The sequence below is a fragment of the Leuciscus leuciscus genome (assembly GCF_965113295.1).
Source record: "Leuciscus leuciscus genome assembly, chromosome: 14".
NCBI classification, from domain to species: Eukaryota; Metazoa; Chordata; class Actinopteri; order Cypriniformes; family Leuciscidae; genus Leuciscus; species Leuciscus leuciscus.
In genome coordinates, this window is record NC_138738.1 from 144,653 (window position 1) to 161,917 (window position 17,265).

Consider the following 17,265-nt stretch of genomic DNA (forward strand, 5'->3'; position numbering starts at 1 on the left):
TAGCGTAATGGGGACCTTGTCTGATGAGTATCAATTATAACTCATTTTTTTAACTCTTTTATTATAGGCTACATGCACGGATGATGAAGACATGATGACAATAAAGAACTGCTCTGGGGATTCTGTTACAACTGCTGGCATTTCACGACGTACAGTTGAGGTACATATATTTAATATCTATGTCTATCCATCTCTCTCTCTATCAGTCTGACTGTCTATCCATCTCTCTATCAGTCTGACTGTCTATCCATCTCTCTCTATCAGTCAGTCTATCCATCTCTCTATCAGTCAGTCTATCCATCTCTCTCTCTATCAGTCTGACTGTCTATCCATCTCTCTGTCTGTCTGTCTATCCATCTCTCTCTATCAGTCTGACTGTCTATCCATCTCTCTCTCTATCAGTGTGACTGTCTATCCATCTCTCTCTATCAGTCTGACTATCCATCTCTCTATCAGTCTGTCTGTCTATCCATCTCTCTATCAGTCTGTCTGTCTATCCATCTCTCTCTATCAGTCTGTCTGTCTATCCATCTCTCTATAAGTCTGACTGTCTATCCATCTCTCTCTATCAGTCTGACTATCCATCTCTCTCTATCAGTCTGTCTGTCTATCCATCTCTCTATCAGTCTGACTGTCTATCCATCTCTCTCTATCAGTCTGACTGTCTATCCATCTCTCTATCTGTCTGTCTATCCATCTCTCTCTATCAGTCTGACTGTCTATCTATCTCTCTCTATCAGTCTGACTGTCTATCCATCTCTCTATCTGTTTTTCTATCTATTATATGTGGTCTTGACTCTTACACACTGTTTCTAGTGTAATGTACTTTGTGGGGACCTGTATTGTCTCAGGAATGCCATATAAACCCCTCTGTGATTAAATACACACACGTCCTACAGGTTTAGCGTAATGGGGACCTTGTCTGATGAGTATCAATTATAACTCATTTTTTTAACTCTTTTATTATAGGCTACATGCACGGATGATGAAGACATGATGACAATAAAGAACTGCTCTGGGGATTCTGTTACAACTGCTGGCATTTCACGACGTACAGTTGAGGTACATATATTTAATATCTATGTCTATCCATCTCTCTCTCTATCAGTCTGACTGTCTATCCATCTCTCTCTCTATCAGTCTGACTGTCTATCCATCTCTCTATCAGTCTGACTGTCTATCCATCTCTCTATCTGTCTGTCTGTCTATCCATCTCTCTCTGTCTGTCTGTTTATCCATCTCTCTATCAGTCTGACTGTCTATCCATCTCTCTCTATCAGTCTGACTGTCTATCCATCTCTCTCTATCAGTCTGACTGTCTATCCATCTCTCTATCTGTCTGTCTGTCTATCCATCTCTCTCTATCAGTCTGACTATCCATCTCTCTATCAGTCTGTCTGTCTGTCTATCCATCTCTCTCTCTATCAGTCTGACTATCCATCTCTCTATCAGTCTGACTGTCTATCCATCTCTCTCTATCAGTCTGAATGTCTATCCATCTCTCGCTATCAGTCTGACTGTCTATCCATCTCTCTCTATCAGTCAGTCTATCCATCTCTCTATCTGTCTGTCTGTCTGTCTATCCATCTCTCTCTATCAGTCTGACTGTCTATCCATCTCTCTCTATCAGTCAGTCTATCCATCTCTCTATCTGTCTGTCTGTCTATCCATCTCTCTCTATCAGTCTGACTGTCTATCCATCTCTCTATCTGTTTGTCCATCTATTATATGTGGTCTTGACTCTTACACACTGTTTCTAGTGTAATGTACTTTGTGGGGACCTGTATTGTCTCAGGAATGCCATATAAACCCCTCTGTGATTAAATACACACACTTCCTACAGGTTTAGCGTAATGGGGACCTTGTCTGATGAGTATCAATTATAACTCATTTTTTTAACTCTTTTATTATAGGCTACATGCACGGATGAAGACGACATGATGACAATAAAGAACTGCTCTGGGGATTCTGTTACAACTGCTGGCATTTCACGACGTACAGTTGAGGTACATATATTTAATATCTATGTCTATCCATCTCTCTCTCTATCAGTCTGACTGTCTATCCATCTCTCTCTCTATCAGTCTGACTGTCTATCCATCTCTCTATCAGTCTGACTGTCTATCCATCTCTCTCTATCAGTCAGTCTATCCATCTCTCTATCAGTCAGTCTATCCATCTCTCTCTCTCTATCAGTCTGACTGTCTATCCATCTCTCTATCAGTCTGTCTGTCTGTCTATCCATCTCTCTCTATCAGTGTGACTGTCTATCCATCTCTCTCTCTATCAGTGTGACTGTCTATCCATCTCTCTCTATCAGTCTGACTATCCATCTCTCTATCAGTCTGTCTGTCTATCCATCTCTCTCTATCAGTCTGTCTGTCTATCCATCTCTCTCTATCAGTCTGACTGTCTATCCATCTCTCTCTATCAGTCAGTCTATCCATCTCTCTATCTGTCTGTCTGTCTGTCTATCCATCTCTCTCTATCAGTCTGACTGTCTATCCATCTCTCTCTATCAGTCAGTCTATCCATCTCTCTATCTGTCTGTCTATCCATCTCTCTCTATCAGTCTGACTGTCTATCCATCTCTCTATCTGTCTGTCTGTCTATCCATCTCTCTCTATCAGTCTGACTGTCTATCCATCTCTCTATCTGTTTGTCCATCTATTATATGTGGTCTTGACTCTTACACACTGTTTCTAGTGTAATGTACTTTGTGGGGACCTGTATTGTCTCAGGAATGCCATATAAACCCCTCTGTGATTAAATACACACACTTCCTACAGGTTTAGCGTAATGGGGACCTTGTCTGATGAGTATCAATTATAACTCATTTTTTTAACTCTTTTATTATAGGCTACATGCACGGATGATGAAGACATGATGACAATAAAGAACTGCTCTGGGGATTCTGTTACAACTGCTGGCATTTCACGACGTACAGTTGAGGTACATATATTTAATATCTATGTCTATCCATCTCTCTCTCTATCAGTCTGACTATCTATCCATCTCTCTATCAGTCTGACTATCCATCTCTCTATCAGTCTGACTGTCTATCCATCTCTCTCTATCAGTCTGACTGTCTATCCATCTCTCTATCAGTCTGACTGTCTATCCATCTCTCTATCTGTCTGTCTGTCTATCCATCTCTCTCTATCAGTCTGACTATCCATCTCTCTATCAGTCTGTCTGTCTGTCTATCCATCTCTCTCTCTATCAGTCTGACTATCCATCTCTCTATCAGTCTGACTGTCTATCCATCTCTCTCTATCAGTCTGAATGTCTATCCATCTCTCGCTATCAGTCTGACTGTCTATCCATCTCTCTCTATCAGTCTGACTGTCTATCCATCTCTCTCTATCAGTCTGACTGTCTTTCCATCTCTCTATCTGTCTGTCTGTCTATCCATCTCTCGCTATCAGTCTGACTGTCTATCCATCTCTCTCTATCAGTCTGACTGTCTATCCATCTCTCTCTATCAGTCTGACTGTCTATCCATCTCTCTCTATCAGTCTGACTGTCTATCCATCTCTCTCTATCAGTCTGACTGTCTTTCCATCTCTCTATCTGTCTGTCTGTCTATCCATCTCTCTATCTGTCTGTCTATCCATCTCTCTCTATCAGTCTGACTGTCTATCCATCTCTCTCTATCAGTCTGTCTGTCTATCCATCTCTCTCTATCAGTCTGACTGTATCCATCTCTCTATCTGTTTGTCCATCTATTATATGTGGTCTTGACTCTTACACACTGTTTCTAGTGTAATGTACTTTGTGGGGACCTGTATTGTCTCAAGAATGCCATATAAACCCCTCTGTGATTAAATACACACACTTCCTACAGGTTTAGCGTAATGGGGACCTTGTCTGATGAGTATCAATTATAACTAATTTTTTTAACTCTTTTATTATAGGCTACATGCACGGATGATGAAGACATGATGACAATAAAGAACTGCTCTGGGGATTCTGTTACAACTGCTGGCATTTCACGACGTACAGTTGAGGTACATATATTTAATATCTATGTCTATCCATCTCTCTCTCTATCAGTCTGACTGTCTATCCATCTCTCTCTCTATCAGTCTGACTGTCTATCCATCTCTCTATCAGTCTGACTGTCTATCCATCTCTCTATCAGTCTGACTGTCTATCCATCTCTCTCTATCAGTCAGTCTATCCATCTCTCTATCAGTCAGTCTATCCATCTCTCTCTCTCTATCAGTCTGACTGTCTATCCATCTCTCTATCAGTCTGTCTGTCTGTCTATCCATCTCTCTCTATCAGTCTGACTGTCTATCCATCTCTCTCTCTATCAGTGTGACTGTCTATCCATCTCTCTCTATCAGTCTGACTATCCATCTCTCTATCAGTCTGTCTGTCTATCCATCTCTCTCTATCAGTCTGTCTGTCTATCCATCTCTCTCTATCAGTCTGACTGTCTATCCATCTCTCTCTATCAGTCAGTCTATCCATCTCTCTATCTGTCTGTCTGTCTGTCTATCCATCTCTCTCTATCAGTCTGACTGTCTATCCATCTCTCTCTATCAGTCAGTCTATCCATCTCTCTATCTGTCTGTCTGTCTATCCATCTCTCTCTATCAGTCTGACTGTCTATCCATCTCTCTATCTGTTTGTCCATCTATTATATGTGGTCTTGACTCTTACACACTGTTTCTAGTGTAATGTACTTTGTGGGGACCTGTATTGTCTCAGGAATGCCATATAAACCCCTCTGTGATTAAATACACACACTTCCTACAGGTTTAGCGTAATGGGGACCTTGTCTGATGAGTATCAATTATAACTCATTTTTTTAACTCTTTTATTATAGGCTACATGCACGGATGATGAAGACATGATGACAATAAAGAACTGCTCTGGGGATTCTGTTACAACTGCTGGCATTTCACGACGTACAGTTGAGGTACATATATTTAATATCTATGTCTATCCATCTCTCTCTCTATCAGTCTGACTATCCATCTCTCTATCAGTCTGACTGTCTATCCATCTCTCTCTATCAGTCTGACTGTCTATCCATCTCTCTATCAGTCTGACTGTCTATCCATCTCTCTATCTGTCTGTCTGTCTATCCATCTCTCTCTATCAGTCTGACTATCCATCTCTCTATCAGTCTCTCTGTCTGTCTATCCATCTCTCTCTCTATCAGTCTGACTATCCATCTCTCTATCAGTCTGACTGTCTATCCATCTCTCTCTATCAGTCTGAATGTCTATCCATCTCTCGCTATCAGTCTGACTGTCTATCCATCTCTCTCTATCAGTCTGACTGTCTATCCATCTCTCTCTATCAGTCTGACTGTCTTTCCATCTCTCTATCTGTCTGTCTGTCTATCCATCTCTCGCTATCAGTCTGACTGTCTATCCATCTCTCTCTATCAGTCTGACTGTCTATCCATCTCTCTCTATCAGTCTGACTGTCTATCCATCTCTCTCTATCAGTCTGACTGTCTTTCCATCTCTCTATCTGTCTGTCTGTCTATCCATCTCTCTATCTGTCTGTCTATCCATCTCTCTCTATCAGTCTGACTGTCTATCCATCTCTCTCTATCAGTCTGTCTGTCTATCCATCTCTCTCTATCAGTCTGACTGTATCCATCTCTCTATCTGTCTGTCTATCCATCTCTCTCTATCAGTCTGACTGTCTATCCATCTCTCTCTATCAGTCAGTCTATCCATCTCTCTATCAGTCAGTCTATCCATCTCTCTCTCTCTATCAGTCTGACTGTCTATCCATCTCTCTATCAGTCTGTCTGTCTGTCTATCCATCTCTCTCTATCAGTCTGACTGTCTATCCATCTCTCTCTCTATCAGTGTGACTGTCTATCCATCTCTCTCTATCAGTCTGACTATCCATCTCTCTATCAGTCTGTCTGTCTATCCATCTCTCTCTATCAGTCTGTCTGTCTATCCATCTCTCTCTATCAGTCTGACTGTCTATCCATCTCTCTCTATCTGTCTGTCTGTCTGTCTGTCTGTCTGTCTATCCATCTCTCTCTATCAGTCTGACTGTCTATCCATCTCTCTCTATCAGTCAGTCTATCCATCTCTCTATCTGTCTGTCTGTCTATCCATCTCTCTCTATCAGTCTGACTGTCTATCCATCTCTCTATCTGTTTGTCCATCTATTATATGTGGTCTTGACTCTTACACACTGTTTCTAGTGTAATGTACTTTGTGGGGACCTGTATTGTCTCAGGAATGCCATATAAACCCCTCTGTGATTAAATACACACACTTCCTACAGGTTTAGCGTAATGGGGACCTTGTCTGATGAGTATCAATTATAACTCATTTTTTTAACTCTTTTATTATAGGCTACATGCACGGATGATGAAGACATGATGACAATAAAGAACTGCTCTGGGGATTCTGTTACAACTGCTGGCATTTCACGACGTACAGTTGAGGTACATATATTTAATATCTATGTCTATCCATCTCTCTCTCTATCAGTCTGACTATCCATCTCTCTATCAGTCTGACTGTCTATCCATCTCTCTCTCTATCAGTCTGACTGTCTATCCATCTCTCTATCTGTCTGTCTGTCTGTTTGTCTATCCATCTCTCTATCAGTCTGACTATCCATCTCTCTCTATCAGTCTGACTGTCTATCCATCTCTCTCTATCAGTCTGACTGTCTATCCATCTCTCTATCAGTCTGACTGTCTATCCATCTCTCTCTATCAGTCTGACTATCCATCTCTCTCTATCAGTCTGACTGTCTATCCATCTCTCTATCAGTCTGACTGTCTATCCATCTCTCTCTATCAGTCTGACTATCCATCTCTCTCCATCAGTCTGACTGTCTATCCATCTCTCTCCATCAGTCTGTCTATCCATCTCTCTCTATCAGTCTGACTGTCTATCCATCTCTCTCTATCAGTCTGACTGTCTATCCATCTCTCTATCAGTCTGACTATCCATCTCTCTCCATCAGTCTGACTGTCTATCCATCTCTCTCCATCAGTCTGACTATCCATCTCTCTATCAGTCTATCTGTCTATCCATCTCTCTCTCTATCAGTCTGACTGTCTATCCATCTCTCTCTATCAGTCTGACTGTCTATCCATCTCTCTCTATCAGTCTGACTGTCTATCCATCTCTCTCTATCAGTGTGACTGTCTATCCATCTCTCTCTATCAGTCTGACTGTCTATCCATCTCTCTATCTGTCTGTCTGTCTATCCATCTCTCTCTATCAGTGTGACTGTCTATCCATCTCTCTATCTGTCTGTCTATCCATCTCTCTCTATCAGTCTGACTGTCTATCCATCTCTCTATCTGTCTATCTGTCTATCCATCTCTCTATCAGTCTGTCTGTCTATCCATCTCTCTCTCTATCAGTCTGACTGTCTATCCATCTCTCTCTATCAGTCTGACTGTCTATCCATCTCTCTCTATCAGTGTGACTGTCTATCCATCTCTCTCTATCAGTCTGACTGTCTATCCATCTCTCTATCTGTCTGTCTATCCATCTCTCTCTATCAGTCTGACTGTCTATCCATCTCTCTATCTGTCTATCTGTCTATCCATCTCTCTATCAGTCTGTCTGTCTATCCATCTCTCTCTCTCAGTCTGACTGTCTATCCATCTCTCTCTATCAGTCTGACTGTCTATCCATCTCTCTATCTGTCTGTCTATCCATCTCTCTCTATCAGTCTGACTGTCTATCCATCTCTCTCTATCAGTCTGACTGTCTATCCATCTCTCTCTATCAGTCTGACTGTCTATCCATCTCTCTATCTGTTTTTCTATCTATTATATGTGGTCTTGACTCTTACACACTGTTTCTAGTGTAATGTACTTTGTGGGGACCTGTATTGTCTCAGGAATGCCATATAAACCCCTCTGTGATTAAATACACACACTTCCTTCAGGTTTAGCGTAATGGGGACCTTGTCTGATGAGTATCAATTATAACTCATTTTTTTAACTCTTTTATTATAGGCTACATGCACGGATGATGAAGACATGATGACAATAAAGAACTGCTCTGGGGATTCTGTTACAACTGCTGGCATTTCACGACGTACAGTTGAGGTACATATATTTAATATCTATGTCTATCCATCTCTCTCTCTATCAGTCTGACTGTCTATCCATCTCTCTATCAGTCTGACTGTCTATCCATCTCTCTCTATCAGTCAGTCTATCCATCTCTCTATCAGTCAGTCTATCCATCTCTCTCTCTATCAGTCTGACTGTCTATCCATCTCTCTGTCTGTCTGTCTATCCATCTCTCTCTATCAGTCTGACTGTCTATCCATCTCTCTCTCTATCAGTGTGACTGTCTATCCATCTCTCTCTATCAGTCTGACTATCCATCTCTCTATCAGTCTGTCTGTCTATCCATCTCTCTATCAGTCTGTCTGTCTATCCATCTCTCTCTATCAGTCTGACTGTCTATCCATCTCTCTCTATCAGTCTGACTGTCTATCCATCTCTCTCTATCAGTCAGTCTATCCATCTCTCTATCTGTCTGTCTGTCTATCCATCTCTCTCTATCAGTCTGACTGTCTATCCATCTCTCTATCTGTTTGTCCATCTATTATATGTGGTCTTGACTCTTACACACTGTTTCTAGTGTAATGTACTTTGTGGGGACCTGTATTGTCTCAGGAATGCCATATAAACCCCTCTGTGATTAAATACACACACTTCCTTCAGGTTTAGCGTAATGGGGACCTTGTCTGATGAGTATCAATTATAACTCATTTTTTTAACTCTTTTATTATAGGCTACATGCACGGATGATGAAGACATGATGACAATAAAGAACTGCTCTGGGGATTCTGTTACAACTGCTGGCATTTCACGACGTACAGTTGAGGTACATATATTTAATATCTATGTCTATCCATCTCTCTCTCTATCAGTCTGACTGTCTATCCATCTCTCTATCAGTCTGTCTGTCTGTTTGTCTATCCATCTCTCTATCAGTCTGACTATCCATCTCTCTCTCTATCAGTCTGACTGTCTATCCATCTCTCTCTATCAGTCTGACTGTCTATCCATCTCTCTATCAGTCTGACTGTCTATCCATCTCTCTATCAGTCTGACTATCCATCTCTCTCCATCAGTCTGACTGTCTATCCATCTCTCTCCATCAGTCTGACTGTCTATCCATCTCTCTCTATCAGTCTGACTGTCTATCCATCTCTCTATCAGTCTGACTGTCTATCCATCTCTCTATCAGTCTGACTGTCTATCCATCTCTCTCTATCAGTCTGACTATCCATCTCTCTCCATCAGTCTGACTGTCTATCCATCTCTCTCCATCAGTCTGACTATCCATCTCTCTATCAGTCTATCTGTCTATCCATCTCTCTCTATCAGTCTGACTGTCTATCCATCTCTCTATCAGTCTGTCTGTCTGTCTGTCTATCCATCTCTCTCTATCAGTCTGACTGTCTATCCATCTCTCTCTATCTGTCTGTCTGTCTATCCATCTCTCTATCTGTCTGTCTGTCTATCCATCTCTCTCTATCAGTCTGACTGTCTATCCATCTCTCTATCTGTTTGTCCATCTATTATATGTGGTCTTGACTCTTACACACTGTTTCTAGTGTAATGTACTTTGTGGGGACCTGTATTGTCTCAGGAATGCCATATAAACCCCTCTGTGATTAAATACACACACTTCCTACAGGTTTAGCGTAATGGGGACCTTGTCTGATGAGTATCAATTATAACTCATTTTTTTAACTCTTTTATTATAGGCTACATGCACGGATGATGAAGACATGATGACAATAAAGAACTGCTCTGGGGATTCTGTTACAACTGCTGGCATTTCACGACGTACAGTTGAGGTACATATATTAACTGTGGCATTTTAGTAAGGATGATGTAAAGTAAGCCCATCATTGTTGGTAAATAAACCCTGACATGATCAGGACCCTAAATTGGAGTTGTCTTATGGTGCTTCAAGAAAGTCTTAAATAATTTGCCCTAAACTGTTAGGACAGTTTTTCTATTTTTTTTTTCTTTTTCTTAACAGCCTTTGGTTGATTACTCAGACAGTGAAGATGACATTTCGTGTTCTAAAATGATGACATCTTATAAACAGGTATTTATTTTTCATTGCTATTACCATTTCTTTTTAATTGCCTCATACTTCAAAAGCACTTTTTTTTTTAAACTGCATAATATTGTATTTTTATTTTTCATTATATGATAAACATAGTTCTATAAGCATATATTTTCCTAGTTTATTTGAAGGCTTGCCATTCTGACGTTTGTCTAATTTGTCTTTTTTAGATGAGACCTGCAACTCATGAGGACTCCGATATTTTTTACTCTGAAAATTCCAGTGGAGATGACAGTACAGACATTCAAGATGACATCAGACTGAAACATACACCATTTGCAATGAGTGAACAACATTCCACTTGTGCCACAACATTCAAAAGACCAAAAAACACCAGAGTAAGTGTTTTATTTAATTTTTTTTTCATTTTATTTATTAATCTATGAAAGAGGATTAACTAAACTGGATGGTCATTGTCTTTCAAGGCTAGAAGGAAGATTGCTGAGCACTCAGATGTTTTTGATTCGAGCGAAGATGAGTTATCTGAAGTCAGTGAGGAAGAGTACATCCCTGACACATCAGAAGAGAGTAGTGCATCAGATAGTAGCACAAGCCTTACTGTTTCACCTAAAGGTAAAGGAAAGCTCCAGACTTTGCCAGTCCAGTGCAGTTCAGCTGAGAACAGAAGTACAAACTACAATCCTCAAAGCAGCTGTGACTTAGGGAGCTTCCAGAGCCATGGTGCAGCCTCAGTTCCTGACAGCACAAGTTCAGTGATTATCCCAGCTATCATTAAAAAGAGGGATGGACTGAGAATGTATAGCAAGAGACAACATTGCTTTTTTTGTGACAGTGCTTTTACGAAAATTGCTAGACACCTAGAGCGCAAGCATAGCAATGAAGTAGAGGTAGCAAAGGCTCTAAGTCATCCAAAGGGCTCCAAAGAAAGGAGAATGCAGCTTGAGTATCTACGCAACAAAGGTAATTTTGCTTACAATGCTACTGTTATTAATACAGGCTCAGGACAGATGATTCCACGGAAACTGCCTAAAAAGAATTTGGATGGGGAAAAATTTATGCATTGCATTTACTGCCAAGGACTCTTCTTAAAGAAAACCCTGTGGCGACATGTGAAAGTTTGCAAATTCAAGCCTTCTGACGTGAAACCCAAACCTGGAAAAACCCGTGTGCAGGCTCTCTGTAGCTTTGCACAACCTCCCCCACCAGGAGTAACTCATGGTGTTTGGAAGCTGTTAAATGCTATGAACCAAGACCAAGTGGCACTTGAAGCTAGAAATGACTGGTGCATTTTAGAGCTGGGAAAGCATCTTTACAACAAGTATGGATCAAGAGTTAAAATGCATGAATACATCCGTCAAAAGATGAGAGAGCTTGGAAGACTCCTCATATGTACTAGAGAGGTAACACCCCTTACATCTATTAAAGAGCTCATCCATCCCACAAACTTCATGCATGCCGTTAATGCAGTTAAAAGAACAGCTGGATACATTGAAGAGACCAATGTGTATGAAAAGGCTAGTGTTGCTGTGAAACTTGGTCATAGTCTGAACAAAATCGCAATGCTTATTGAGAGCCATTCTACAATCAATGGAGACAAAGCAAGTGCAAATTTTGCGAGCAGCTTCCAACAGCTGTATCAAACCCGATGGCCCGAGTACATTTCTTCAACAGCACGGCGAACAATGGAGGAAGCCAAGTGGAACTGCCCACATTTGCTCCCGTTCACTGAAGATGTCAAACGTCTCCATGTGCATCTTGATGAGCAAGAGAAAGTGTACCGCAAACTCTTGTCAACACAGCCATCATCTCAGCATTGGTCAAAATTGTCAAAGGTTATATTAACTCAGGTTATGCTTTTCAATCGTAGGCGAGAAGGGGAAGTGTCACAAATGCCTTTGTCCGCATACACCTCCAGCAACCAAACAGAAGCTCATCCGGATATTAGCATGGCCCTCACAGAGTTGGAAAATAAACTGTGTCAGTACTTCAAGCGTATAGAGATCAGAGGCAAAAGAGGCAGAAAAGTTCCAGTGCTTGTTACTCCTTCAATGCAAGAGTCGATCAGCCTGCTGATTAAAAACCGGAGCAAGTGTGGAGTACTGAATGAGAACCCTTTCCTCTTTGCACGTCCTTCTGCAATGACCTTTTTCCGTGGCTCTGACTGCATCCGTGAATTTGCAGGTGCATGCAATGCTAAGAATCCTCAAACTCTAACTTCCACCAAGTTGAGGAAACAGATTGGTACCCTCTCTGAAGTGTTAAATCTGAGCAACACTGAGCTTGATCAGCTGGCTGACTTCCTAGGCCATGATATTAGGATACACCGTCAGTTTTACCGCTTACCTGAGGGGACCCTTCAGCTGGCCAAAATGAGCAAAATTCTTCTGGCCCTCGAAAAAGGACGCTTGGCAGACTTTAAAGGGAAAAATCTTGATGAAATCATCATTGATCCAGAAGGTACTATACACTGTTACTGTGACCATTGTCTGAATTGAATTAATTTAGAGATATTGGTTCTGTTTTTTTTATTCTGTAATAGTTTACATAAATTGTAATATAGGTTTTTGGGAATGCTTTGGAATAGTATGCATGTATTACCTTGTGTTTTTAAATTAAATGTTTATTTAAAATTTAAATAAAAGTTAAATGATTCATTTCTGTGTTTTCTACCCTCAGAGAACGTTACAGTGGACAGTGATTTAGAGGAGTCTACTTCCAATCCGAAAGGTAACAATTTCATTTAGCCAGTTTGTTCCAATTAATTTTTGCCTAATTCTAAATTGTTGTTTCTAGGGATGGCAAATTGGTTTGAAATGGGTGGTTCATCTTTAGATTATTTTTCTCACTTTCTACTGACTACATGCACAAATTACTTTAGCATGTTGCTTAGGCATTTCCAGTTTAGTTTTTTCCCTCGTGGTTTGCGCATGAGCCCGCACACACCCCAAAACACTTTTGCCAACTTCTAAACCCTGCTCAAAGTTGCTTTATGTTGTTAAATGGCATCATAAGCTAATTAGCATAATCATTACATAATTTATATATTAATATTTGTCAAAATACAACACCAATTGAGATTGAGAGAGCGGCTTTATTCGCTAGACTTAAACCTAAAAATACTCCTGTATATATGGTGTATTTGGAAAATGCAGTGTTTTAAAATTATCATTCTGCTTTCTATGCACAAAATACAGATTATGTGTGTTTATCAACCAGTATAGCTATTTTCCTTAAAGGATAATTCTGGTATTTAGCACTTTGAGTCTCTTTTCTGGTTTGTTTTGGGTGAACTAGAGTGGTGGACACAGAAATGTTGACGATGGGTCCTATCTCGACTTTTTGACTCGTTTAGAATCGCCTTTGACCGCTTCAGAGTGGCTGTCTATGTATGGGCCTGCACGAACATCCTTAAAACAACCCTTAACGTTCGTTTTCAAAACTGTGCAACTCACCGAGTGGTTAGTGGTGTTCGTTGATGTTCCAAAACAAGTAGCGTAGCGAAATACAGTTTCTGTCGTGTTTTATTTGGCATTTTGTAAAATCCCATTGATCTCTTTTGGAGGACTCATTGCTCGTTGATATTACTGCGCTACCGGGAACGGAAAAGATGCTTCAGACTCAAATAGCGAGCGGAAGTTTATACTCGGTTGTGAGGTATCTGAAAAAATAGTTCCACTATAGCAAATAATAACACGGATTGAAATCATACATTGCGCTGATATATTTGTTTTTAATAATCAACGAACACCACTAATCACTCGGTGGGTTGCACAGTTTTGAAAACGAACGTTAAGGGTTGTTTCAAGGACATGTTCGTGCAGGCCCATACATAGACAGCCGCTCTGAAGCGGTCAAAGGCGATTCTAGAAGTCAAAAAGTCGAGACAGGACCCATCGTCAACATTTCTGTGTCCACCACTCTAGTTCACCCAAAACAAACCAGAAAAGAGACTCAAAGTGCTAAATACTGGAATTATCCTCTAACACGCCCATCTTGGTTTTGGTACAGGAATGCAGTCAACTATATTTTCCAGCCGCTGAATGATGTAGACTTTTCCAGATTCTGACTAAGCTAGCTTGCTGCAATAGTGACGTCACATGCATGCAATGATTACAAATGTGAATAGGGATGATTGGATTGTTAAATTGTTTAGCAATTAGATTTGTTTTTTAGAAAGTGTGACTTTTTGGATGGTGAGTAATATTACTGCAATTTTATTAGTAATTGGTTGCACTACTAGTTACCAGGGAAAGTAATTGTATTGCTGTGCATTACAAGTACTCAGTGGAAGTATGATCCCCCATGGGTTAGAAGTAAGTTTAAATAACTGATTAAAAAATATTACAAAGTCCTCTTTTTATTCCAAAAAGGAATACAATTTTATTTTATTTTCATTGTTTTATTCCAGTCCCCAGGACACACCTCCCAGAATATTTTAGATGACTCCCTAATTAAACACTAAGAAGCTAAGTTGAATCAGGTGTTTTAAATAGTGAGGCATGTAAAACACCTCAAAATTCTGGTAGGTGGGTCCCCAGGACTGAAGTTGAGAACTGCACTTTATGTTCTCAAGTTATTTTGGTTGCATTTAAAACAGCAGTGATAAATAATAACAGATGCGGGGTAGCTTTGTCAGTTTAATGAAGATATGTGTTAATACTCAGACTGGCATAATTTTTACTTTCAGAGTGCACAACAGGATCATCACCACAGCACCCTGAATGTGAAGACAGCACACTTCCCGCAGACCCAGTGTCCAAAAAAAAGAGGGGTATGTTCATTTTAATTTCAACTGATTGATGGTTAATATGTTCTCCAGTTGCAGTAGGTTTCTATTTACAACATGATTTTTGAAGCATTTCAATATACTAACTACGGAAGATTGAGATTATTTCAAACATTGAATGTCTCAAGCTGATCTCAAGGATCCGTATCTTGGACCGATTAAGCATTTAAGCAACTTCTTACTAGTGAAATGCTAAGATATATGATGTAGACCTACTTGTTCCCTCTACAGGTCACATCAAGAGGACAGCCTGGAACAAACACGAAATTGATGCAGTAGAGAACCACATGATGAGGTTCATAAAGAACCGCAAAGTTCCAGGGAAGGCAGACTGCGTAAGGTGTTTGGAAGCTGAACCATCTGCTCTAAAACAGAGAGAATGGTCTGCTCTGAAGTTTTATATCAAAAATCGAATCTCTGCTCTACAAAGAAAAGATCTAACACACTAATATGGAAGTAAAATAATGACAAATGTTTTTGAAACTAAAAAGCTTGTTGAATTGCACTAAGTAAAAATATGCAGTGCATTAACCCTGCTTGCATTTTAATGCATTGTATTTTCAGGCCTTGCATTTGTATGGGCTGAAATTCAACATGGTTGTATATTTAAGCTGTGAATATTTCAATGCAAAACATTTCACACATGTTTTCATTCTTAAAAATTCAACAATCCATATTCACCTTTCAGATTGCACTTCCAAAATGTTCATTCTGTTTAAAAATACAACCTATAATATTCGACTGGCAATTTTCGGTCCATTTTATTCCACTTCCACAAATTCAGTGGTTCAAATTCGAACTGCAGGAAAAGCAGTAGATTGCCGATTGATGATCTCCATAGCTGTTAGTCGGCCTCACCAGCAGGGGAGCAAGCGGCCGTTGACGAAGAACACTATAGAGCAACGGGTGAGAGACTCACTCATTCGTTGAATTACAGAAATGGAGCGAGCAGTAGTAGGCCATTTGTGATTATCATCAGGGCGATGAATTGTGATGATTATCATATGGAAAAGCTGATAAAGACACAAAAGCTGTGTTTACATTGAAGTCTTCACTGTTACTTTTGTACATGCAAGTTTTGCACAGCTTTCTCTGTCGTGACCGAGATTGTTTTTCCCCGATGCTGATGCACAGATCAAACGTTAAATCTGAGGTAGTAGACATATATTTCTCTCGGTTGTTTAGTTTTCTTAACTGTATATTGCGCTGCTGTGCCGCAGAACTGGGGATTCCCTTAATACGTCACTCTCCAGGATTCCCCTGTGGTCTCAGGACACTCAAAGTTACTCAATGGACAAAATACAGTGATATAAAAGACCAAACTCGCAGGCAAGCAGATGGACTCAGAATAACGCGCAAAGCTTAATGCTGAGCGTTTCCCAGTGATAGACTGGCATAAAGTTAGCTTGGCGTTGGACATTCGCACATTTAGGGACCGTCTCTAAAGTTACATAAGACATTGGTACACATGTTTCTAACTTCAATTGCATTTGAAGAGAATGACTTAGTCATAAAACCAACTGTAAAGTGTTAATAGGTGCCATGATGCACACTTTTACTTTACAGTTGGTTTTATGACTGTAAGTCATTCTCTTCAAATGCTATTGAAGTTAGAAACATGTGTACCAAAGTCTTATGAGAGACGGTCCCTAAATGTGTGAATATCCAGTTTCAGGCGAACTTATGCCAGTACTTCACTGGGAAACGCTTAGCGTGAAACTTTGCGCGTTACATTCATATTCTGGTCCATCTGCTTGCCTGCAGCCTATTAATATCGCCCTCATCCCCAATAAGGTGGGAGTTTGGTCTTTTATATCACTGTATTTTGTCCATTATTTTGAGTGTCCTGAGACCGCAGGGGAATCCTGGAGAGTGACTATTGAGGGAATCCCCAGTTCTGCAGCACAGCCGCAAGGACGTGCAAAGAGGAAAGGGTTCTCATTCAGTACTCCACACTCGCTCCGGTTTTTAATCAGCAGGCTGATCAACTCTTGCATTGAAGGAGTAACAAGCACTGGAACTTTTCTGCCTCTTTTCCCTCTGATCTCTATACGCTTGAAGTACTGACACAGTTTATTTTCCAACTCTGTGAGGGCCATGCACAAGCTGTTTATGAGTCAAGATACGTATCTATCATTAAATCTTTACATTTCATTCTGATGATGACAAACTGAAGTGAAATGAAGAGACTGACTGTATGTGTTAATATTTATGAACAAATCATAGTTACATTTGAAAAATTCATTATCTACTTCACTTTCATCTGAAGTGCTGACATGTTTTTTCTCTCTCTCTCTTTTAGCTTTTCTGCAAATATGTGTTCACATGCACTAATATTTACTTTCTTTAATTGTTCAATTTATTTAGCATAAAAATCAACATATCATTAAGAATCCGACT

The 17,265-nt window shown here is 40.1% G+C and overlaps 2 protein-coding genes and 1 long non-coding RNA gene across 12 annotated transcripts in view; all 3 read left to right on the forward strand.

Annotated features, from left to right (window-relative positions):
• The window catches only part of LOC309513905 (histone deacetylase 4-like), an 80,860-nt gene that overhangs the window by 36,657 nt on the left and 26,938 nt on the right, over positions 1 to 17,265 (forward strand). The gene's annotated exons all lie outside the window — the stretch shown is intronic.
• LOC309474031 (uncharacterized protein) lies at positions 10,003 to 15,830 on the forward strand. Of its 3 annotated transcripts, XM_082136285.1 has the most exons (6): positions 10,065 to 10,097; positions 10,289 to 10,460; positions 11,076 to 12,536; positions 12,756 to 12,806; positions 14,767 to 14,850; positions 15,097 to 15,830. In XM_082136285.1, the coding sequence occupies exons 1-6, from the start codon at positions 10,077 to 10,079 to the stop codon at positions 15,312 to 15,314; spliced, it is 2,007 nt and encodes a 668-aa protein (XP_081992411.1). In that variant the 5' UTR covers positions 10,065 to 10,076; the 3' UTR covers positions 15,315 to 15,830. The 3 variants fall into 3 exon arrangements, with proteins under 3 accessions (XP_081992412.1, XP_081992410.1, XP_081992411.1); XM_082136286.1 differs by having other exon boundaries at positions 10,003 to 10,456; XM_082136284.1 differs by having other exon boundaries at positions 10,003 to 12,536.
• Positions 13,513 to 14,224, forward strand: LOC309514131. Its single transcript, XR_014211610.1, has 2 exons — positions 13,513 to 13,556; positions 13,967 to 14,224. It is a non-coding gene; the product is annotated as an uncharacterized lncRNA (long non-coding RNA).

What these genes read in the sequence shown, in the direction of transcription:
- LOC309474031 (XM_082136284.1), top strand. Translation starts at nt 10,874, where the DNA reads ATGTATAGCAAGAGACAACATTGCTTTTTTTGTGACAGTGCTTTTACG. An exon ending in GTCTACTTCCAATCCGAAAG is followed by an intron (nt 12,807 to 14,766) that starts GTAACAATTTCA and finishes TTTTACTTTCAG; the next exon opens with AGTGCACAACAGGATCATCA. An exon ending in AGTGTCCAAAAAAAAGAGGG is followed by an intron (nt 14,851 to 15,096) that starts GTATGTTCATTT and finishes TTCCCTCTACAG; the next exon opens with GTCACATCAAGAGGACAGCC.